At 57.4% G+C, this 22,518-nt stretch overlaps 1 protein-coding gene across 6 annotated transcripts; it reads right to left on the bottom strand.

Annotated features, from left to right (window-relative positions):
• Window positions 1-1,068: 1,068 nt before the first annotated feature.
• On the bottom strand, window positions 1,069-21,842 carry LOC143408853 (interferon-induced GTP-binding protein Mx1-like). 6 transcript variants are annotated; one of them, XM_076868765.2, is made up of 14 exons: window positions 21,772-21,842; window positions 19,348-19,484; window positions 16,986-17,178; window positions 15,281-15,418; window positions 14,427-14,581; window positions 13,490-13,628; window positions 12,755-12,953; window positions 10,896-10,974; window positions 8,770-8,892; window positions 8,242-8,383; window positions 5,407-5,565; window positions 3,718-3,794; window positions 2,898-3,122; window positions 1,069-1,615 (listed from the first exon to the last, which is right to left on the bottom strand). In XM_076868765.2, the coding sequence occupies exons 2-14, from the start codon at window positions 19,453-19,455 to the stop codon at window positions 1,385-1,387; spliced, it is 1,968 nt and encodes a 655-aa protein (XP_076724880.2). In that variant the 5' UTR covers window positions 19,456-19,484; window positions 21,772-21,842; the 3' UTR covers window positions 1,069-1,384. The 6 variants fall into 6 exon arrangements, with proteins under 6 accessions (XP_076724880.2, XP_076724878.2, XP_076724877.2 ...); XM_076868763.2 differs by having other exon boundaries at window positions 19,348-19,528; window positions 21,772-21,836; XM_076868762.2 differs by having other exon boundaries at window positions 19,348-19,528; window positions 21,634-21,827.
• Window positions 21,843-22,518: the final 676 nt, after the last annotated feature.

Raw genomic sequence — 22,518 nt, 5'->3', positions numbered from 1 at the left:
GCTTGTCTCGCATGCACAAGGCCCTGGGTTCAATCCCCAGCACCAGAAAAAAAAAAAAAAAAAAAAAACACCAAAAAAAAAACACACAAGGAGTGGCCCTGCCCGCCCAGCCTTATGAACTGGCGCAGTCCTTTCCTCACTGCAGCCGGCGCTCAGCTCTGGAGCTCCCGGGCTCCGGGTCCTGCTGCAGGGGCACAGGCAGCCCCCACCTCGTGGAGACGCCTACCCCAGCTGCGGACTATGCCAAGCCCACAGTCCTCCTGCATCACGACTTGTAGACAAACCCGACACCGTCCAAGGATTAAGAAGCTTCATGGTCAGAAGAGATCTGGGTGGGGGTGTGCATGGGAGGGGACAGGGGCATAACCCAGACTCACCCTGCCCCTGACAGGCAGCATCCAGTGTGGCCTGAGTCCCTCCCTGTCAACGGGCAGCAGAGTTAGAGGAGATCACTCGGCTGTGGCTGCACAGGGAGCCCAGGCCCCAGCAGGACTGGTCGCCTGAGTGTCCTGGACAAGGTCCCTCTGCTGGTTGGTCCTTGCCCCTCGTGCTGGGGTGGTCCCTGCCTTCTGTGTGGGCTCAGGCTTTCCTGAAGGCAAGAGCTGCACTGCTCCTCTGAGGGCCAAGGCCACTGGTGCCCACCATCCCCGGGGCACTGCTGCTCGGCTGCCCTCCGTCCTGGTGGCCCCAGGGGATGAAGGTCAAGCAGCAGCATGGAGGCTCGGGTGTGGGTGTGGCTCGTGGCTGCCCTGGGTCTCCCTGCTGGCCACACAGGGCCTCTCCGTCCTGCACACCCCACCAGCCCCCCTCTCGGCCAGGACCTCTCACCAGAACTGGCAGAGCGTCCTCTCCACCAGGACCCTGAGAGCCCCACCTGCAGGCCAGGCGCCCAGCAGGTACCAGTGACAACCTGAGGTCATGGCTTCCCAAGCTTGCCCCCTCCCCGGCCATCTCTAGGAAACAGCAGGACGCCCTGGGGAGGGCAGCTTCAGGGCAGGTCGGCACAAGGCCCCTCCTCCGGCCATACTCAGGGTTCCCCAGGTACAAAGCCAGTCAGAGAAGTGCCGGGCAGCAGGGTTTATTAGGGACAGGAGGACACCCACCACGAGCCCTCCCACCCACAGCAAGACCAGGCTCCTGACAGGACATTACAAATCAGGAAGGAAACTGGCAGGGCGCTGAGCCCTCTGGCCGAGCTCAGGGCTCCCCTCTGACCACTGGGAATCACAGGCTCCCAGAGCCCCCAACCCTCATCCAGGGGCCAGCAGAGCCCTTGCCTGGGCAGCCGGGCTCATGCTCCCTCTCTGCTGGAGGACAGTGGTCACAGAGCCACCAGGAAAGGCCAGGGCCGCCTCCCTGTGCCGTGGACCTGGTGCACACAGCCTTAGCCAGGGAACTTGGCCAGCCGGTGCCGAGCCTGGGTCAGGCGCGAGAGCCGCTCCTTCAGGAACTTCCTCTTGTCGCTGGTGTCGCTGCGCTCCTTCAGCAGCCAGCCACAGGCGTCCTTGTCCTGCAGGAGCAGGAGCATGGCCTTCTGCAGCTTCTGGCCGAATGTCTTCAGGACGAAGAACTGGACGATCAAGGGCACGAGGCTGGAGATGCGGTTGTGAGCCTCCTGGAAGGAAGGGACAGGCCACAGGAGGCGAGGCCAGGTCAGCAGGGCACGCTGACCTCCCCACAGGAACCCTGGACGCACCCAGACTGGGGGTGCAGGCCCTCGCCTGGGCTCAGTTCTGACAGAGGCTTCTGTGCTGGGGACGGGGGGGCCCTGCACGGGGCAGAGAACCACCCCACAGGTGTCCAAGACCAAGCTGGAGCGAGTGTCCCCAGCCTCCCTGACCATTGCTCGTCCTCGTGGAAGAGGCAGACATTCCTAAACCAGGCAGCAACACACTCGGCTCAAAACCACGTCTCCACATCCCCGACGGCTCCTCTGCACAGGCCGACCTCAGGAAATCAGCATGTGCTGGGGCTTGGCAAGTCCTGCGACCTCTCTGGGGCTCAGTCTCCCTCCCTGGGAGGCAGGGTGCATGGCAGGACCCTCTGGGATGGCCCAGGAGATGAAGCGTGTGGTCAGGTGCCAGCGAAGAAGACGCCAGGCAGGCGAGGAGCACCCAGTGGCTGCTGCAGGGGAGGCTGAGAGGGAGCAGAGCATGGTGCCCTGGGGTGAGCTGGGTGCTGTGCAGGAGGGGACGGCTGCAGGCAAAGGGGCCCTTGGGGGACATGCTGGGACCTGGGCATGCAAGAGTCAGCTGGCCCTAAGTAAGGAGATGACTCTCTACATTGTGGGTGGGCCTTGTCCAGTCAGGGAAAGGCCTTCAGGGCAAGAAGAAACCCCAGCCGCGGGCTCGGCTCACTTGGCCCCAGTTTCCAGGTCCACAGTCACTGGCCACAGTCATTGGCCAATTTTTGACTTCTTAGACATATCCCTCTGGTTCTGTCTGCCTGCAGAACCTGGCTTGGCACTGCAGGCTTCCACAGGCATGGGCTACGGACAGGGTCACCTCTGCAACATCCCTGTGGTAGCAGAGGCTGCAAAGAGATGGTGCTGTCAAGAGGTGACGGACTCCTGTGCTCCACCCTAACGTGGGACACTGGGCAGTCACTGGGGGAGCCAGGTAGCTCTTGGCATCTGAGTGGACCCATCTCCAGGGAGCAGTGCGAGGGGCCATGTGCAGGGCCATGGGCAGCCTGTGAGCCTTTGTGCAGAAGGAGGAGAACACGCAGGTGCAGCGCAGCTCTGCAGCGCACGGACTCACCTGGGAGCAGCCACAAGACCCTGGAGAAGGGGTGGAGCTGGCTGATGGTCACCTCACAGCCACCGTGCCACAGACAGAGAGGTGCTCAGGCAGCAGGGAAACCACAGAACCCCTAGGATGGAGACCCTGCACATTTACCTTGCTATAGGCATCGAGGTGCTGGAAGATTTCAGCCATGGACGACTCCTCTGTAGAGACAAGCTGACTCCACATCACCCTCTTGGTCTCCTTCTCCCTGACGCTCTGCAACGCGCCCCGGTAGACCTGGTCCTGGCAGTACACAATCTGCTCCATCTGAAAGTGAACCCGGATCCACCTCTCCGCTCCCTGCTCTTGTTCCAGCCTGATGTCCTCAATCTTGGACTGCGGTGAGAGAGACACAGCTCAACCTCCCTCCACCAAGTCACCCGGGCAGTAGGCAGTGGGTCATCAGCATGCCCACAGCCTGGGTCACCAAGGTGAGGACAGCACTGCTTGGGGCAGCCTGGGCCACACACCTGCTCATGCAGGCCTCACCCCAGCTGAGGTCAGAGCCCTGGGGTCCTGAGCCCACTGAGCAGCCCTCTCCCCAGGTGGCCCTGCTGGGCTCTGGCCACGCCTGTCCTCTGGGCAGGAGGGTCTCCTTCACTCCTCGCTCTCTGCTCACTCTCCACATATGCTATTTCTGTATCCAGCTTCTCACTGAGTGCCACAGCCGGGGTTACGCCCACCTTGTGACCTCCAACCTGACCAAGGCGGCCTCTCTCCTGAGAGTCACTGGCTGCCATTCTGCCTGCTCTCTCCCTCCCCAGCCCTCCTCTGGCTCCAACCCGACCTGGTGGCCTCATCAGGGGATCCACCCGCCCGATGGAGGAACTGCTTCTCCAAGAGCCAACTAGAGGCCGGGAACGGACAGAGGAAACAGGTAGGGTCCCCCGCCAGCCTGGGGTCAGCCTTTGAAAGCACGGCTTCTTCTCACCTTGGCAGTTTTGTGGAGGTTAAAAAATTCAGCAAAGTTCTTTTCTGAAGCATTTGTGAAGGCGACTCGCACCATATCTGACCAAAGAGGAAAAGAGGTTCGACAGTGGTGGCGGCCCTGGTGGCTCCCACAGCCTGCACAGAGCCCAGGACACAGGCCAGGCCAGGGGCCAGGACTGCTCCCCCCCCGCCCCGCACCTGCAGAAGTGGGCCCTCAGGTCCTTGGAGGGGTCTCCTCGCTCAGTAGCCCTGGCCCCACTGCACAGAACACTCGTGTGAGCTCAGATTCAAAGAATGTGGCTTGTGGGGACCAGGATTCTAGTCACACTTAATGATAAAACTGTCACATCAGCCTGAAGGTTGTCCAGAGAACCTGCAGGACCACGATATTCATTTGAAACGAAATGCAAGAGCCGATTCTCACTACATAGAAATTCCCGCCATCGCTCTCGTGTTAGGAGCACACATTCCCGTTCTTCCTATTCACGGGATCGTCCTTGATCCCAGAGCACCAGATCATCACCCTTGAATAGTCGGAACTGACCCCAAACCTCAGCTTTGTGAAACACAAGTAGCTCCCGAGATGCTGATTGACTGCACTTCTCTTGGTAACTGCGGGGCCTGCTGCAAGGACCACAGGGTCACCATAGGCCAGAGCTCTGCAGTGACGAGGGTGCTGGTGGGGACGCCACCCAGCAGGCCAGGTTCCTGGGACGCACCCTGCTGAGCCCGGGGAGGCTGCTCCACCAGCTGGCCGCTGGCCACCTCTTGACCACTCTTCATGAAGAGGCAGGGTGTGCGGGGAGGGGAGGAAGGAGCCATCAGGCCTTCTCCAAACCTCGGGGAGATGGTCTCAGGAAGGGGTGAGAGAGGACACAGTCGGGTCTGCCCCTAGGGCTCTGACCTGGTTCCCTGACCACAGCAATGCCACCCACTGGACCCTTGAGGTGCCAGGCCCTCACTGGGTGCATGGCCATTCGCCAACCCTGCTTCTCAGGGGAGCCAACACACAGAGCTTGCAAGGGCTGTGCTCAGGGCTTGGGGCAAGGGGCAGGGTGGCAGAGGGAACCCCAGCCTGGCCCCAGCCCTGACATGCCTGTTGGGGGCATGGGGACCTCCTGCCTGATAGGAGCATCTCTCGCCCACTAAACATTCTGTGGGCACGGACAGATTCAGGATGAGGGTTGGTCACCAGGAGGACAAGCCAGCTGTGGAAGCTGCAATGTCCACCCCACCCCACCCTCCGGGGAGGGAAGTGGGGCTGGGGTTCCAGTCATCACCAGGCCCGGGTGGGGAAGCCTCCAGAAAACCTCTGAGCGTCTGAGCTGAGACCCACGCCACCTGTCATGGCGCAAGCCCGTGTCCTCAACACCCTCACCACGCACAGCAGAGGCCAGGCAGCATGTTCCTGGGGTCATCTGTGACGCCCCAACCGGAGGACGGGGCAGGGCCTGAGGGACAGGCAGGGATGTGCTCCTGATGGGCTATGCCTACTCTTGGGGACAGTCTGGGGGAGTGTGCCCTTAACCAGTGGGGTGGCAGTGTCAGAATGGAGCCCAACAGCAGGCTGGGGTCTGGGCGGCAGAGAGGGCTGCTGGGAGAAACCCCGGGAACAGCTGTGAATCTGAGCCCGGCTCCGATCACCCTCCCTGCCTGAGAAGTGAAGGCCAGAAAGTGACTTGGTGCTCACCCGTCACCCTGTGCAGCATGTCCACGGCCGGCTCCTCCAGGGACCTGAGCTGCTCCTTTATGATCGTCTCAAACGTCCTGTAATTCACAAAGCCTGGCAGCTCCCGGCCACGGTACTGGTTTTCAAACTTCCTGATTTCTTTACGCAGAGCTCCATGCCCTACAGGAGGAAAGGGGCTGTGGGTAAGCCCCCGCGGGTGGTCGACACCACCTTCCTGGTCTTCTGAAGACCTCAGTGGGAGAAGCGAATTCCCAGGAACCTCGATTTGGGAATGGATGACCCTCTGGTCTGTAGTAAGGAGACGGCTTTGTGGTGTCCCTAGGCCCCCCCAGGGGTCACACAGAGGAACAGCAGGCACAGGGTCTCAGGGAAGGCCTACTGGACAAAGCACTGGCCTGTGTCATTGTGTCACCCTGCTCCAGTTCTGAAAGAGAGAGAGGACGACACATCACCTCCCAACCAGGACCCCAGGGCCTCTGGACGCAGCAACGACCCTGACATCAGCTGCAGCCACCTGCCCACCAGGTGTGGTGACAGCGGAGGTGTCCGTCACAGAGGGGACAAGAGGGCACAGGCACCTCAGGTGTGCTGTGGTGACAGCGGAGGTGTCCGTCACAGAGGGGACAAGAGGGCACAGGCACCTCAGGTGCTGTGACGAGGCTCAGTGACACTGTCCACTAGGCAGAATGCTCAGCTTCTCTTCACACTGTGTGCCCAGGGTGCCTGACCGTGGGGACGCTCCTCAGGGTGCAGCCTCAGAGGGGCCCAGCTTCCCACCTGGTAGGATGGTCTCTGGGGCCTGTTTGCTCAGGGGTTTTCCTGGCAGGAAATTGTTTTTGAGATCAGTTCTCAGGCAACACCACTCACTCTGTCAAGTGGACAGTCCTGCGGTCTCAGCGTGTCTCACTGATCTGGGACCCCACCACTATCTAATCCACCACTATCTCCTCTAGAGGCTGAGAAGTCCTCCCCTGGAAGACGCCACAGGCTGTCACTGTCCCTGCCAGTTGGTTCCTCTCTCCAGTCCCTGCGACCACCACTCTGCTGGCTGACCGACAGCTCTGCCCACTGTGGACATGTCATAGGTATTGACGCAGGTGCATGTGGCCTGTTGGGACTGCTTCCTGCACCTCCAGGGTGTGTCCAAGGTCCAGCCATGCTCAGAATGGGTCACGCGTTGGGCCCGGGACTGAGAATTTCACTTGGCACAGTTGTGTGTGGTTTTGGGAAATTCCTGGAAATGCAGGTGGGGGTCCCACCACCTAAGGCCTCATAGTGGGACCGTGCTGTGGGCAGCGTCTGTGAGAGGCAATGGATTTAAATAAGGGTGCTCCTGTGAGCACCATAGACGAGAGCAGGCATGGGCCAAGGCCACCATGTGAGGAGACCTGGGCTGCTGTGGGGACCCCTGCTCTGCAGTTCCTGTGTGGACATGGGTCTCAGGGCCCTGGAGTGTGGACCTAGGGGTGGAGGTGCTGGCCATCATCCATAGCAGCTGTGCCACCTCCCTCTCCACCCACAGCTCGTGAGGGTCATGTCCGTCCCTGGCTGTGAAGCGGTCACCCTGTGGTTTTCAGGTGCCTGCCGCCATTTCTGGTCTTCTTCCTGAAGTCGTGTCTCTTCCCATTTTCTCACTGGGTTATTCGGGTGTCACCATGGAGTCTCAAGAGCTCTGTCCTCTACACTCCATGCACTGCGTTTCACCCCCGGGTGATTGCAAAGGATTCCCTTTGGAAATGGGCAGGTGTCCCTCCCTAACCCCGATGCACCCACAGCGGGGGACAGCCTCTGCTCCCTGGAATTGCAGGGCTGAGCAGTGTAGGAACAGAGGACACAGTGATGAGGTAAGTCGCTGTCCCCTAATGAGCCTTCCACGGGCTTCTCCAAAGAGCACTGCTCCAATCCCCACCACCTCCACGCCGTCGGCCATGGATTCCACAGGTGGCCTACCCGAGAGGAGCAGCACTTTCCCAGCTTGAGACTCAAAGCCTAGGAAATCTGTTGCTCTGAAGCTCTGGAAGGTGGAGGTGAAGAGTGGACCCACATCAAGGTCCTCCAGGGACAGCAGGTCGCTTGGACTGTGCTTGGCTGCTACATCCTGATCAACTCATCTATGACTTCCTTCAGCCTCTGGAAATCTGGATAGATCATTCCAGAACTGCCCTCTCCCTCCCAGATTCCTGGGGGAGGGGGGAGGGCGCACAGGTGGTCTCCAGGGGGCTGTTTATCTTCATTCTCTGCTGCCACAGGAGGCCAGGCTTCTGCCAGCAGTACCCTCACTGGGATCTAGGACACCAGATGCACCATGTCCCTCCACTCACTGTTGGGGAGCAGCGTCTCCTCTAGAGGCTAAGAAGTGTTGGGGCCAATAGATCTTCCCCTATTCTATGGTAACCTTGGACATCAGTCATGAAGGCCCGTGGCCTCGTCCAGCAGCATGGAGCCGAGCAGGTGAGCTGCTTTCTCCTAGCTGCCTCTCCAGCATCCCCACCACTGGAACCTCCCCCCCCGCAGACTCAGCCCAAGGCTCCTGCTATGACCAGGCCTGGACTCACTGACATGGCCAAACGTGTCCCCAAGTTCATGCTGAAGTTCTCCAATATGGTGGCATTAAAAGTGGGTCTTTCAGGTCCTGAGGGCTCTACCCCAACATCTGGGTGCCTGCCCTTAGAAACAGGGCCAGGGGAGCTTGGCCTCTGCTTCCCTGAGGACACAGCTAGACAGCGTCATCTTGAAACCAGACACCCAATCAGCTGGCGCCTGGACCTTGGCATTCACACACCCAGAACAGTGAGCCGCGGGTTTCCACTGCTTTTACACACCCAGCACACTGACCTGTTTGGAAGTTCTCTTCAATCTCATTACTCCATTTGTGGAACTCCTTTCGCATCCTGGTAAACAGCCGCATTTCTTCTGGCCCTACAGCTTCCTCGGCTTGTACTATAGCATTGATGTCCTGATTGAACTCATTGATTTTCTGCAAATAAGGACAACATCAGTGTGAGCAGATCTTCAAATAACAGATGCCAGGGTGTTTGCAGGCCTGTTGGTGCTGGGCTTGGATGAGCCTTTCCCCGTCCTGGGCGACTCTGCATTAAAGGGGGTGAGGCGTTTCAGGTACCAGGAAGTCCCACCCTTCCCTGTCACCGTCAGTGGAGGAGAGGACTGAGACCTCCTCCCTGCTACCCAGCCTGCACACACCCTCCACTCCCTGCCACTGCCTCAACCCTGTCCCTTTTAGGACCAAGTGGGCAGAGGGCCGTGGATAGCCTCATGGGAGTGAGGACAGAAGCAGATGAGGCTCAGCGTCCCCGTGTGGACACCAGGCGGAATCTGCCCCACGAGGCCCCCGGCAATACTCACGTCTATCAGGAAGAAGGTTTTCTCGCTCTCCTCCTCTGGGACGCCCACGCCAAAGTTTTTCAACTCCTCCGTTACTTTCTGGATATTTTCTTTTATTTGATTTTCCAGCAGTGGCAGGGATTTCTGGGGAAATGATGGGATATACAAATATGGACTGGGAATAAAAACGAGGCCACAGGCCTGCTCACCAGAGTAGCTGCAAGGTACATGTGACATCCTGATGTCCTCTAAAGACTTTCCTGTGCAGAGAGACACACTGGGGCATCCCCTTCCACCAGGGCTGCCCACAGCCTGCTCCCGCACACAAGCCCAGGAGCCGCACAGAGACGCCCACTGAGCTTGATTCCTGGCCACCTAGGAGCCACCGAGGGGCCACTGCTTCTGCATCATGGTCCACGAGCTCTGGTGGTGCAGGGTGCAGACAGATCCACTGTCTGCAGTTGCAACAACTTGAGATTCCTCAACATTTAGATGTTGTTCTCAGCAGGGAGAAGCCAGCAGGGACTTCTGTTCCTAACAGGTGGCTAAAGTTATCCCACTACCCGGTATATACCCAAGGGACTTAAAATCAGCGTACTACAGGGACACAGCCACATCAATGTTTGGAGCAGCTCAATTCACAATAGCTAAACTATGAATCAACCCAGGTGCCCTTCAACAGATGAACGGATAAAGAAAATGTGGTGCATGTACACAGTGGAACATTACTCAGCCATAGCGAAGAGTCCATTATGGCACTGACCACTAAAGAAATGGAACTGGAGATTATCCTACTGAGTGAAGTAAGCCAATCCAAGAAAAAGCAAAACAAAACAGAGGCCAAACATTCTGACATGTGGATGCTAACACCCAATAAATGAGGAGGGAAGGGGGAAGAGAAGTTCATTGAATTAAACAAAAGTGAATCAAGGGAAGAAACAGAAGGTGAGAATAGGGACGACTTCAGAGAGAATCGGACATAATTTACTACAATTCATATATACAACTACATGACCAGTGCGATTCCACATCATTACAACCACAGAAATGGGAAGTTGCACTTTATGTATGTAAAATATATCAAAATGCACTCCACCCTCATATATATATATATGTAAAAACAAAACATAAAAAATAGACTGGTTAAAAAAAAAGGGGGAATCTGAAGCAAATACCGAAAAATCTACCAAGTGCGTATATAAGTGTCTATTAACTATTTTCTATATACTTGATATACTTCATATGTAAAGAAATCACATCACGTCTGAAGCAAAATCAGAAATAGATGCAAAAGTCCTATTTAAAAAGGAAAAATAAATACAATAAAATACAAGGTGACTGAGTGCCCCCAGGTCCCCGCCCCTGCAGCTTGGAGGGTGCAGCCAGGCCCTCAGCAGCCTCCCTCACAGGCGCCCATGACTGGCCATGTGAGGAGGGAGGCTCAGAGTCCGAAGCAGCTGACGGGCCTCAGACTCACCTTGGGCCTCGAGGACGGTGACCTAGCTAAGAAAACTTGAGCTTGGGTTTAGGAGTGTGCCCCAGTGCAGGGGCAAAGGTAAGTCCCAGGCAGCTCTAGTGGGCACTCAGCTAGGGGTGAGCTCTTTCTGCATGACGCTGGCCCAGAGAGCCCCACCCTCATGACCAGGTCCACCAGCCATCACCCTGCTCTCCACCTGCACCTGGGACTTTGGGAAGGACCTTGAACGCTGGTGCGGGCAGCATGGCAAGATCTCTACTGAGAATCTGTGCCCACACGGGAGGCAGCTCTCCAACAGGGCTGCTGCCCGAGTCCACACTGGCTGAGGGCCCCTAACTGCTGAGAATTACAGGGGTGTGAGCGGGACACTCTGCCAGGTCCCACAGAAGCCAACACTCTTCTCCCTGGAGACCCACTGGGATCCCAGCTTCTAAGGATACCCACACATCAAACCCCAGGACAGATGGACTCACAGCCAGGGTGCCACCCACATCTGCTGTGTGAGGCAGCAGAATCCCAACACCAAGGCTTCTCGTGCTGGAGCCACCAACGGCCAAGACAGCAAGATGTGTGCCGAGAAGCCTTGAGAGGTCGGGGTACAGGACGTCCCCAGCACTGTGGACGGCTGGGTGCCAGGGACCCCTCAGAGAGGACATGGGGCTCTGCTTACACAGATGTGTGCAATGAGCTCAGTGGTCAGTCTCTCCGCCAGGCAGGGAATCGTGGCCTTTCCTTCGTCCAGCAGAGCCCTAGGAGAGAGAGCAAGAGGGACATCCGTGGTTAGGTGGACAGCACATCAGAGTCTGCATGTGCAGATGGGAGGCCGGGACAGACTCAGGCGCTTCCAACGAAACACAAGGGCATACAGCTGGTACCCAAGCAATGCTCATAGCTGGATCAGACCTGGTTGCCTGTGGGCAGCTCGGGTATGTCCACAGGGCTGGAACTGTCCCTTCCAGCTCATCAAATAAATGTGTCTACAGATTTGGTCTACAAAACATACACATGCGCACCTCAGACATGCTTCCATAGCACACACACACCCTTCCGTGCGTAACAGGCGTGACTACACAGCACCTGTGGGGACAGGACTGCACACAAACATGGTGCCTATTTACATACACACGTGACACCTGGGGAACCCAGAGACACAGCTGCCCCAGGATGAGAACTGCAACCATGTTCACGTGGAGGGGGGAGGCCACAGAGTCTCCTTGTAATACCAAACTTGGGCCCACAGGGTGAGGTACTGTAGGTCTCTGACATTTGTAGTCCCTGAGGGTGGCAGGCGGCAGGGGCTGGAGACCCTCACCAAGCCTGAGTGTCCACAAGCATCCATTTTTCCCAACGTGTATGGAACATGCCCTGTTGTTTGACTTTTAGCTATTTAGAGTGCACACTTCAGAGACACTAAGACTTTGACTCTGTGGCTCACCACGGCCACCTCCCACCTCCAGAACTTTCCTGTCTTGGAACGTTGCTCCACTAACCGCCAAGCCCCGTTCCCACCTCCTCCAAGGCCTGGCCAGTTCCTCTCCTGTGGCTGTGAGTTTCCTGGCTCCAGGGACCTCGTCCAGTGCAGACACACGGTCTTGGTCTGGTGTCACAGTCTTTCCCTTGGCACAGTGTCTTCAAGGTCCAGCCACGTGGCAGCAGGAGGGGGCTTCCTGCCTTTCTGAGCCTGGACAGGAGCGTCCGCCTCCTGCCCACAGCTACCGGCTTCTGCGCTCCTCGCTCCTCGAATGTTGGACATCTCTCACCTTCTGGCTGCTGTGGAACGCACTGCAGCTGCCACTCTGTGCATGCACCTGGGACATCCTGTCACTCCATGGGACGCCCTGAGGCCTCCCGGGGAACTGAAGGCAATAAGGCTGAGACTCCACCTGGCTCTTCCTTTGAGATCCCACCAGCGTGTCAGTCAGTCCTGCCTTCTGAAGAGGCCTCATTGGACACGCGCACTTCTGCAGCTGCGACTGCAGATGCCGGGGCCGAGGTCCTCAGGGCCCCGCATGGCCACCTTTCATGGCTAAGTTAACTACAGCTGATGTCCGTGTTGGTCTGCTGAGTTAGGGAAGACCCCACTCAGGCTTCCCCAGATGTTCAACACAACCCATGCCCCTGACTGGCAGCGACCTCTCTGGCTCCTTGCCGTGAAATGTGCGTTGGTCAGTGTCAAACACCAGGCACCTGTGTCCGACCTGGGCTCTCCGTTTTTCTCTGTTGTTCTATCCATGTTTCTACTCTGGTTCCAGCACCATACGCTTAGATGACCGCAGCAAGCAGAGCCTCCTTATTCCCTTAAATTAGGGGGCAACGCTCTGTGCGTCCCTTTCCTCTCAGGACAGTTCTGCAGTCAGTGCCGGGGGCACACAGGCTGATGCACACTCGCTCCCATGTGTGCACACACACACACACACACACACACACACACACAACGCACTGCCAACACCTGCTTTAGCCCAGCCACTCTCCCCGGCAGGGACGGCCGCCTTGCTAGGGGCTGGCCTTGGGGAAGTGCAGCTGACCAACCTGAACTGAGGGTGGTCCTCGAAGAAGGCCTTCTCCTTCTGCAGGGCCTCGGCCAGGCTCAGCCGCGACTGGATGTCCTGCTGGCCACGGCACTTGACGATCATGTAGCCCTTCTTCAGGTGGCACACGAGGTTCCTCACGACGTCCACCACAGTGTCTTCATTGCCTTTGTCCACCAGGTCGGGCTTCGTCAGAATTCCTGCCAGCCAGGGACTGGGATCAGAGACCATGCAGTGTCCCATGGCAGAGGGAAGAACCAGCCCCCAGGCCTCCTCCCAGCCCAGGTGACAGCAGACAAGGGCCCCTCCAGAACCCACGTGCAAGCTGCAGTCCCAGTCCACAAAGACTTGCAGTAAGGCCTCAGGGAGACAGGGGGCCATGCTAGACAGGTGGCCCTTCCCAGCTCCTGCACCGAGGCCCATGGAGGGACAGGCCGTGTTCTGTCCGACCTTCACCATGCACACACCAGCCTGGCTTCCCTCCAGAGATCTCAACTGGGAGCTTCTCCTTCCTGTTCCTGCCCGGCCCTCGGAGCCCAGGGCGCCTTCCCAAAGGGACTTGGGTCAGGAGACCATGAGGTGGCCAATAAGGATCAACGTGGCTCCCTTCCTCCAGACCCAGTGGACACGTAACCTACACCTGGGGGTTCCTGAGCCACGTGCAGGTACTCTCGTCCAGCCAGCCTCTCCCCTGGACTCAGGGATGTGGTCCCACCGTTGGCTCCCTGCTTCTCACCTATGGTCCTGTCTCCGTCAGGGTCCACCTCCTGAGCCATGTTCAGCGCCTCCATGGTGGCGATGTCCACGTTGCTGGGGACCACGACCAGGTTGATGGTCTCCTGCTTTTGGATATACTTGCTGATGAGTCGCTTGATCTATAGGAAAAAGAGGCCGTGACTTCCCAGCCCTGGGGTGGACAAGCAGGAGACACTCTGGGGTGGACAAGCAGGGGACAGGCCCAGACCATGCACTTGCACTCAGTGTCTGCAACCGGTTCCCCAAAGTAGGACCGTGGGCAAGTGAACCTGCAAGCACAACCCCGGGGCTCTGCCAAGCCAGACTCAGGGCCGCGGTGCCTGCAGACTGTGGAGCCCCAGGTCAGGGAAGGCCGTGAGGCTGTGGCTGCCTACTGTCCCTGAGGCCTCAGATCTGAGGGTCCCAGTGGAGAGCAAGACACCAGACCTACTGTCTGACTCACTTCCTGAGTCTTCCTTCCGGGGGTGAGAGCCACGGAGGCCACGTGTCACCTCCCTCTCTGCCCACAGGAGCCCTCTAAGAGATGGCAGGGTGTGTGCCACACAAAACTTCACTGTGACCCAACCAAGACTCGGCCGAACACACAGAGATGATGCCTTCCTGCATTCTGAGGCCCAAAGCCCCTTCTTCTCTAAGGAAGGGGACGAGGTGACGCTCTGATGTCTGAATGCTCAAGGAGCGTCCAGAGCTCCGACCGTGGTCTCTGGAGGCTTCATAAGTGCAGGCTGTGCTCCCACAGGCAGGAAGGACAGAGCTGCCTGTCTGCACGGTCGTCTCCGTCCACTGGGGATCGTGACAGTGGTTCTCCACTGCCACTCACCTCCACGCGCCCCCTTCAACCAGGACCTGGACTCCCGGCTGCACTCATGCAGCGTCCCCTCATCCGGGGCACAGGCAGGTGGAGGCTGGAGTCTCACCTGGCGCCCGATGTCAGTGGGCTGATTGCCAACAGCCACCCTGGTAATGCCAGGAAGGTCGATGAGGGTCAGATCCGGGACGCTGGGGGAGCTGACCTCCAGGCTGATGAGCTCATCGCTGATACCCTGCCCTGACCCGGCCATGAGGTTCTGGGCTGTGGAGAGGAGAGGACACGGGGTGCAGTTGAAGGGGGTGCCCATCTAGGGAGGCTCCACAGCAGCTCTGCTCGGGGTCCTGGGGGCAGCAGGTTGGGAGCACCTTCCCCTCCAGAGATTGGACCCCATGTTTCCTCAAGAGGTGACTCGGTACCTTCCTGCTGTGCCCAGGACTGTCTATAGAGGACCCGGGACATCTGGACGGGCCAGCCTGGAGCCCTTCCTGATGGCATGCCGTGACCCTCCCTGGGTGTGGGAGGAGAGTCACCAGAGGAATGTGAGGACACCAGGGGACCCAGACAGAGCTGGGAACTTGTTGGGGCACCAGGAACCGGTGAGTTCTGTTAGGGCCTGCTTTTCTCTGGACCCCTCTCGGTACTGACACACTTAGAATGGGAGCAGGTTCCTGAGGGCCGCCTGGTGCGTCTGAGCGTAGACACCATCTCTCTGCAATGTCTGTTACAGCCTAGAACATGGCTGCAAATAATGACGTCGCATGTGTGGCCAAGGCAGCTCACGGCTCCTGCAGTACCCAGGTCCCCAAGTCGTGTGTGTGACCCTAACATGAGGCAGAGGAAGTGCAGTAGCTCTGGGGTGGGTGAAGGGAGGGCTCCCGAGGGAGCAGGCCCAAGGCAGGGGAGACGCGGACCCTCTGCACTAGCTGGGCCTGGTGTCCAGGCCAGACCTCGGGCACTCACCTTTATTGATTTCCTCTTCCACTTGTGAAGCCTCTGAGAGCTCCAACTCCTTGTCCAGGTAACTGACCTTGCCCCTCCACTCGTCCTCCTGCCCCAGCTTCTTCATCCTCAGCACAAGAGGGCACCTGGTGACGATACCTAGGAGACCACGCCAATGTCAGTCCTCTGCTCTGCTCTTGAGGCTGGAGGGGCCATACACCAACAGATCTCCAAGGTTTAGGCCATCATCAGGGGAGATGCCCAGGCAGAGGCCTCTGGTCTCCAAACCCTGCAGCGACCTCTCGCGCACCTGGGCATCGGGTCTGTGGTGACCTCAGACATGAGCTTTTGGAACAGTCACCCCAGTGACTTTCTCTCATTCATCTAAACCCATGAACACTTCGGGGTTTCAACCCAATGTACTGCCTTCAGCTCAGGTGACAAACTTCCAAACACAGGCAAGCGGCCCTCCCTGCTCCTGAGCCACCCCCCACTCACTGCTCCCCCAGGCCACATTCCCAAGTTCAGAAGGAGCTTCTTTAAGCCCTCTCTGAATCCTGGCTGTCTAACGCCTTCACCTGTGTCCTGACACTGCTCAGTCGGGCCCCCCGCCCTGAACTCTCACAGGCACCCCTGTCCATGCAAGTCAAACACATCACTCTACAGAGTGCCCATCACTGCCCCCCAGCTGGCCAGTAACCTGGTGGGATGAGCTCAGGAAAGACACCCAAGTGCACTATGTTCTGCACAGGGACACTATCCATTCAGACTCTCCACCGACTGCAGACCCCGTACAATCCACAAAGGCGTGCAACCAGACAGTGTAAGAGACAGAGAGCTCTTCCCCCCAAATGCACAGGCTGAGCCAATCACCCCGATGTGGCTGTGTTTGCAGATGGGACCACTGAAGAGTCAATTAGAGTTGAGAGATGTCATCAGGGTTGCAACAGGAAAGCCCTGACCCATGTGATTGGCAACTTTGTAAAAGTAGGTGGAGACCCCAGTGATCTTGCACAGAGAAAAGGCCACGTGAGGTTAGGGCACAGTGAAGAGGTGGCCAGCTGCAAGCCCAGAAGGTGTGAGGGCTGTCATGCTGATGTGACCAGCATTTTCCTTCCCCTGTCTATTGACGCCATGTCAGTCACTTTTGTAATGATCTGGCCACATTTGTAGTGACCCTAGATGGCTGCCCCGATCATCAAAGTAGCAGAATGTGTTTTCGTGCATAGGCGCGCCTTCCTGCATCCCATGGATCGAGCTACGCTCGCCTGTTTCTTTGTGATATTACCCCCTTGCCCTGTTTGGGATAGAATGTTCCGTGGAAACTCCCTTTGTGTGTCCCCTTCGCTTGCTCTGCCTTTGGGTGTGGCCTTCCTAGATGTCAGTCCAACCTGCTGCCAGGAAACCCCTGAAACCTGACCCCTTGCCTCATTTGAATGGCTTCTCCCCAATAAAAGGGGTCAGCACATACTAGCTCTCTCTTTCTGAGGACCCTTAAGGTCAGAGAAACCATCACAGGAGCCCCCTCTGTCTCTTGTGTGGTTATTTCGTGCAGCTCAGTTCTCCTGGAGTGACCCTGAGTATTTTTGTCCCTGGGAATGCCACAAGAAGGACCCCAGGAGAACCCACATTCACCTTGCAATCTGCAGCCTCCAGACTGGAGAATACAGAGCTGCTCTGGGAGCCACCAGGTGCCTGAGGACAATAGGTAGAAATAAGTTCTCACCACTGCCCCTGGGGAGAGCCACTCCCGACAGAGCCTCCAGCACAGAGCTCTTGCCCGAGCTCTGGTCCCCAATGACGGCGATGGCAGGCAGGGCCAAATCCCGCTCCACGCCCAGGGCCCGCAGGGAGTCGATGAGGTCGATGCAGGGGCGCACCTTCTCCTCGTACTGCCTGCAGAGGTTGAACTCGCACCCCTGGAGAAGGCCAAGAGGACACTCTGTTATGTGCAGGTCACGCTCCACCAAAGATGGCAATGTGGACAGGAGTGATATAGGGTCCCTGGAATCCCACCAAGGGGAGGGGGAAGTACCTGAAGAAGTCGTGCACGCACCCCTCCATCGAATGCAAAACATAAACCAAAGGTCCAGAACCCTCATAAAGACCCCCAAACAGGAAATACAAAACAAACTACATCCATGCACCTTAGAGTCAACTTGTTGTAGCACAGGGCCAAAGAGGAAATGCTAAAAGTGGCCAGCACATGAAACACCCTCTACAGAGGACCAAAGAGGGCTAGACAGCAGCTTCCTACCACCCACCAACCGGGTGGGGAGACACTGCTTCTGGTGCGGGTTGGTTTATTTGGTGCTGGTTTCAGTCCAAGGCTTCCCACTCTACTGAGCACAGCCCTACCCCTGGGCTGTACCCTCCTTCTCTGACAGGCTTAACACACTCAGAAAACCCCAGGAACGTGGGATTCTAGACCCACCCAAAACCTCTTTTTGAAAAGAAGTGGGATGAGCATGGCTTGGGCGGTGGATATGACCCAGGGACAGCTGGGGTAGCGTGTCTCCCGCCAGCACACCTGGCCTTCATCTAGAAGCAGGCAGGAACCAGGCCGGTGACTCTGTTCTATTTTAAGGAGGATTCATTAGGCTGCTATTCTTTTTTTTTTTTTTTAGAAGTTGCGTGCCTTGGCCAGGATGTGATGGCCAGTGTGGGATTCCGACAAGCAACCTCATCCTGCTCTGCACTCTCCCCTGGGTTGGATCATAAAAATTGTGTGATTATGAAAAATGATAAACCCTGCTATGCAGGTGGCCTCTGGGAGCAAACGGGTTCCAGATGCCAGAGACATGCACCTGGGCCATCGACGCTGATCCTAGCCCCATGCTACGTCTCTAATTCTCCAGGTCCCAGCTACAGAGGGCCTGAATACCTGCAGTTCCAGCACCTTCCAGGCTCTGCGGATGCTGTGGCCAGGGGCGCATGTGAGAACCACCATCACTCTTACCTTGAAGTGGACGTGGGGTTCACAGACGTACACCCTCACCCAGATTAGAAAAGACCAGCTGCTTCCCAGGCAGGTGGGGAGAGTAGAGGTTACAATTTGGACCTGTCTCCCGGAGGCACATGTGGTGAAGCCTGAGTTCCCAGCTTGGAATTACTGGGAGCTAGTGTGCAGTTTAACAGGGGAGGCCTGGGGAGACGTGGGGGCCAGACTTCCTCTCTCTTTTGTCTCCCAGCCTTTGAGGGGAGCACCCTGTGTGGCAAGGCTCCCTGCCGTGCTCTGACACCACATCTCAAGGTAACAGTAAGTTGTCATGAACTGAAACCTCTGACACCATGAACTGAGTCAGTCTTGTCCCTCCTGGAGCAGGACAACTGGGTCCTTGCACACTCTGTTGGGGCCCAGGTGCAACCAAATGGGTTAGCTCAATGTGGCTGGGCACCATGTTGTTCTGGGAGACCAGGGGGATGCAGATGGGCTGGTGTATGGACAGGGCTGGCTCCACACCCAGGGCTCACTGTGCTGCCCCCTGTCTCACCATGGCTCAGTGTGGAGGTCTCCCTAGGACACTCCATCCCTAGGGAAGCCACGTGGTCTCTATAGTGTTGAACGGAGACCTTTTGGGGGCGAAGCAGACATGGGGTGAGGACTGAGGCGCCCTGGAGACTGATCCCAACACTGGCCCTTTCAGCCGGGTGATGGGACAGTTCTCCTCCCTGGGCAGTCCGGCTTCCCAGCTCTAAGGAGGAATCACAACAGTACTGGCTCTCCAGGCCCCAGGGCGGAGTCAGGGCAGCTCAAGCCAGGTCCTGGGGAGGGGCTGGGGTCTTTGCTATTCCAGGTTTGAAATGCTGGCCTCTCGCCTGCTCTGGTGACTCCATTTCTCAGCAATACTCAACAGCTGTCCAGTGGCGTCAGCAGCAGTGTTGAAGTCACAGGCAAAGGAGAAGGCCCACCCGACGCCTCCTCTCCTTACTGCACCTGCTTACGGTTCCCTCCCAGACGCCCCTCTGCTGGGTTATAAGTCTTAGGGTGGGGGATGGGAAGGACTCACACCCACTGTGACAGTCATCTTCCTGTTACTGTGTCAAAATTCCCCAAATAAAGCATCCCTCTGAACAGAGCCACTTACCAATGCCTCATTTCTCTCTGCCGTGGAGGCATCTCCATTTGGGAAGAGATGGTTGGATTCCACAGCAGCAGGATTAGCACAATTGACTTCTGATGGAGGAGGACTCATCTTCCTCCTCGTCCCCTGTCCACCTTGAACTTCACAGGAGATGTGCCAGTCAGTGAAGGTGGAAGCCCTGGCCCTGGGTGATGGGGCCTTGGCAAAGAACACAGCCCAGGCCTCTGTGGGACAACCAGCCTCTGCCCACCCCAGGACTGTGTGCGTCTAGGGCACATCTAGTCATCCCTGGCCCTCTGGAAAGGCAGGGTGGCTCCTTTGGTCTGGTAGGAGTGGGGTGATAAGGAAGGCCATGGAAATCAGAGGTCACTCATGGAGTCTGTCCATCCACAGAACTCTCTTGAAACATCCGCCCTCCACCTATTTTGGAAACAGGATCGGCACCTCACGAGCAAACGTGGGCTGAGAGCTTGGGTTCCTACAGTGTCCCTGGCTCCCCAGAGAAGACCCCCTCCATCTGCCCCCTGGATCACCATGTTACTGGGCCAGGACGGCCTCAGTGGGCCTTAATATACCATCAGGTGGGGTCCCTGGCCTGCTCTCCATGACCATGGACTCACTTTGAGCAACCAAAGCAGGTCGTTGGGTATATACTCCCTTCCTCTATTTGTTTCCAACAGAGATTCCTGAGAGCTAAGTCCTGTGTGTTTTGTCTGCAAGCCACAAACTTCGTACCTTTCAAGGGTCATTTTGATCATCAGGGTGGATTCACAGAAAGGAAATCTCAGTCATTCCACCAGGTTCTACTCTCACTGCTCTGGGCCTCCAGGTGCCATGTGCACCTGGACCAAGCAAATCCAGCACCATGGGGCTTGGTAGAGTCCCCTGGTCATGACCCGCAGCTCTCAGCCCACGTTTGCTCGTGAGGTGCAGATACTGCACCCTGTGTTCGCGGGGAGACTGCAAGGGAGCTGGGCTGCCTCTCTCTCCTCCCTAGCTCTCCTCCCTCACTACTGCAGACCCCACTGGGCAGGGCCCACGAGGGTAGTGTGGTCACATTGTGCAGAGGATTGGGTTTCGCCTGGACTTCTGTTGTCATCACAGTTCAGGGTCAGGGAGGGGCGACTGTCCAGGTGCTGAGGGCTCTTTGTGTTCCTTTCTAGGGCAGGATCCTGCCTTGTGGCCACCTACTGTCCTAGGAGGTTGGGTGGGAGGCTGCTGCCTCTCCACTCCAGATTTCAGGCTGTGGGAGCCTGCACATATCTCCCAGACCAAGGTGCCAGCTTCCAGCAATGTTGGGCACAGTGCCCACAGCAGGTGAGGGGGCCATCCAGCCTGCTGGCTGGGCTCATCCATGTGGGGCAGAATCCTCAGCTCAGAGCCCAAAGGCTAGCATGGAACAGAGGGAGGATTCAGAGCCTTCCTCGCTCAGGAGCCTACAGAGACCACCTGCCCAGCAGTTCTAGGGACAGCCTAAGGCACTGAGAACCAGCCACCTTCCCAAGGTGGCTCAGTCTAGGTTTGAAAACAGCCCTCCCAGGGCTACTTGGCCTTTTTGTTTTTCTTCTAGAACCCTCTGGGACTGACAGTTAGTGGCTACCAGCACTTGATAGACTTCCCAGGAAAACCCTTGACTTACAATGTGACCACTCATTCCTAGTACCTCATCTGAGCAGTGGGTGGTCACCAACCTCATGGGGGACAGGACTCCGGGGACCTGGGGTCCTCTATCAGTCTGCAGGACTCCTGCCACTCTCCACCCCTCCAGGCCCACCCAAGGCATCTCTGCAAACTGAGTCAGACCCCTGACCTGAGTCTGCCCCATCCACTGACACCCTTCTGTACCCCCAGGACCCCAAGATCCTAGGGATTCCAAGTCCAAGTCCATGGCTGGGGAGGACCTGGAGCAGGGGCATTGTGCACAACCCAGCCTCTGCCACGCCTTCCTGGGAACCTCCTGCAGGATCCCGAGGACTCCTCTGCCCTTCCAGGGATCTCCTGGACTTGGCCTTGCTGGCTGCACCTCCTTAGGGGGAAACACAACCCACCGAGACCATGGTCAGCAGCTGGATTGGGCTTGCACCCCATCAGCCCTGGGTCTGAAACTTTCTCAGGGCTCAGCCTTAGCCCGAGTCCCTCTGCGACCCCTGCCCTCCCCATCCCTCTGCCTGCCCACCAACACCAGCAGAAAAGCCACTGCTGCTTAGGGGACAGTTTCTCAAGCTCCACCCAAGAGCCTCAGCAGGAGTTAGTTGTTGGGAACTAGAATGAAAGGGGGTCTGATCTCACCTGCAGCTCCTGTCAGTATCACTGTTCCTGCACTCAGCAACTTCCCTGCAGGCAGCAATGTCCCTGCAGAGCCTCCCCTGGGGGCCAGTTCACAGCAGGAATGTGCTGTGCTTGTCCCGAGCCTCTCTGGACACTCACCTGTCCCTGTGCAGCAACAGTGCAGGCGATGTCCAGCTGGGAGGCTTTATGTGGTTCTGACAGACCCCGCCTGCTTGCGGGAAATCTAAGGGAGACAGTCCCTCAGCAGCCCAGCCTTGGAGGTGGAGTTGGAGGCGGAGCCAGGCTCAGAAACGAAACCGATTCCTACCCAGATCAGGCTGCTGCCCTGCAGAGCTCCGCCTCCTGGATCTTGCTGTAAAGGAGATGCTCCAGCCAGGCCACCCTGCTGTGTCTCCAGGGAAACTTGTGGGGACCTTAAGGCAGCTTGATCTTTAGGAGAAGCTGGAGGCTTGCTATACAGGCAGCTGCAAAGACCCCTCTCAAACCCTGATTCTTACCGATCAAGTCTCAAAGATTTCCTAAGTGTCCCTAAGTGTCCCTTAGAATAACAGGACAAATTTATTGAAGGGGAAAGAAGAGAACAGTCTCAAGAGAGAGACTGGGTGCTCTCAGAGAGGAGAGAGACAAGGGTCCTCTCCTGCACTTCAGTTTGGGCGTCCAGGGGAGTTCCCAAAGCCCTGCACAGGTCCTCCTCTTGACTTTTGACTAATAATAGGACAGCAAGGTGACTCTAAGGTCCCCACTGTCATGGAACTCTAGGTTCTAACTGGATTCTTAACCGTACATTCTTACAGATTTTATGCTTAGGAGGAACTGCCTTTGTCTCTCAGAGTTTCAGGATCTGGTCACAAAAGGCTCCTCCTTTGGGGTAATTGGGTTCCTCTT

The sequence above is a fragment of the Callospermophilus lateralis genome, chromosome 10, assembly GCF_048772815.1.
Source record: "Callospermophilus lateralis isolate mCalLat2 chromosome 10, mCalLat2.hap1, whole genome shotgun sequence".
Taxonomy (NCBI): Eukaryota; Metazoa; Chordata; class Mammalia; order Rodentia; family Sciuridae; genus Callospermophilus; species Callospermophilus lateralis.
This window is presented reverse-complemented; position numbering and strand designations above follow the sequence as displayed.

Coding starts and splice junctions, on each gene's coding strand:
- LOC143408853 (XM_076868765.2), bottom strand. CDS start 19,455: ATGAGTCCTCCTCCATCAGAAGTCAATTGTGCTAATCCTGCTGCTGTG. Junction 17,179..19,347: donor CAGAGAGAAATGAGGCATTG/GTAAGTGGCTCT, acceptor GGCCTTCTCCAG/GGGTGCGAGTTCAACCTCTG. Junction 8,384..8,769: donor AAACCTTCTTCCTGATAGAC/GTGAGTATTGCC, acceptor CCTTATTTGCAG/AAAATCAATGAGTTCAATCA.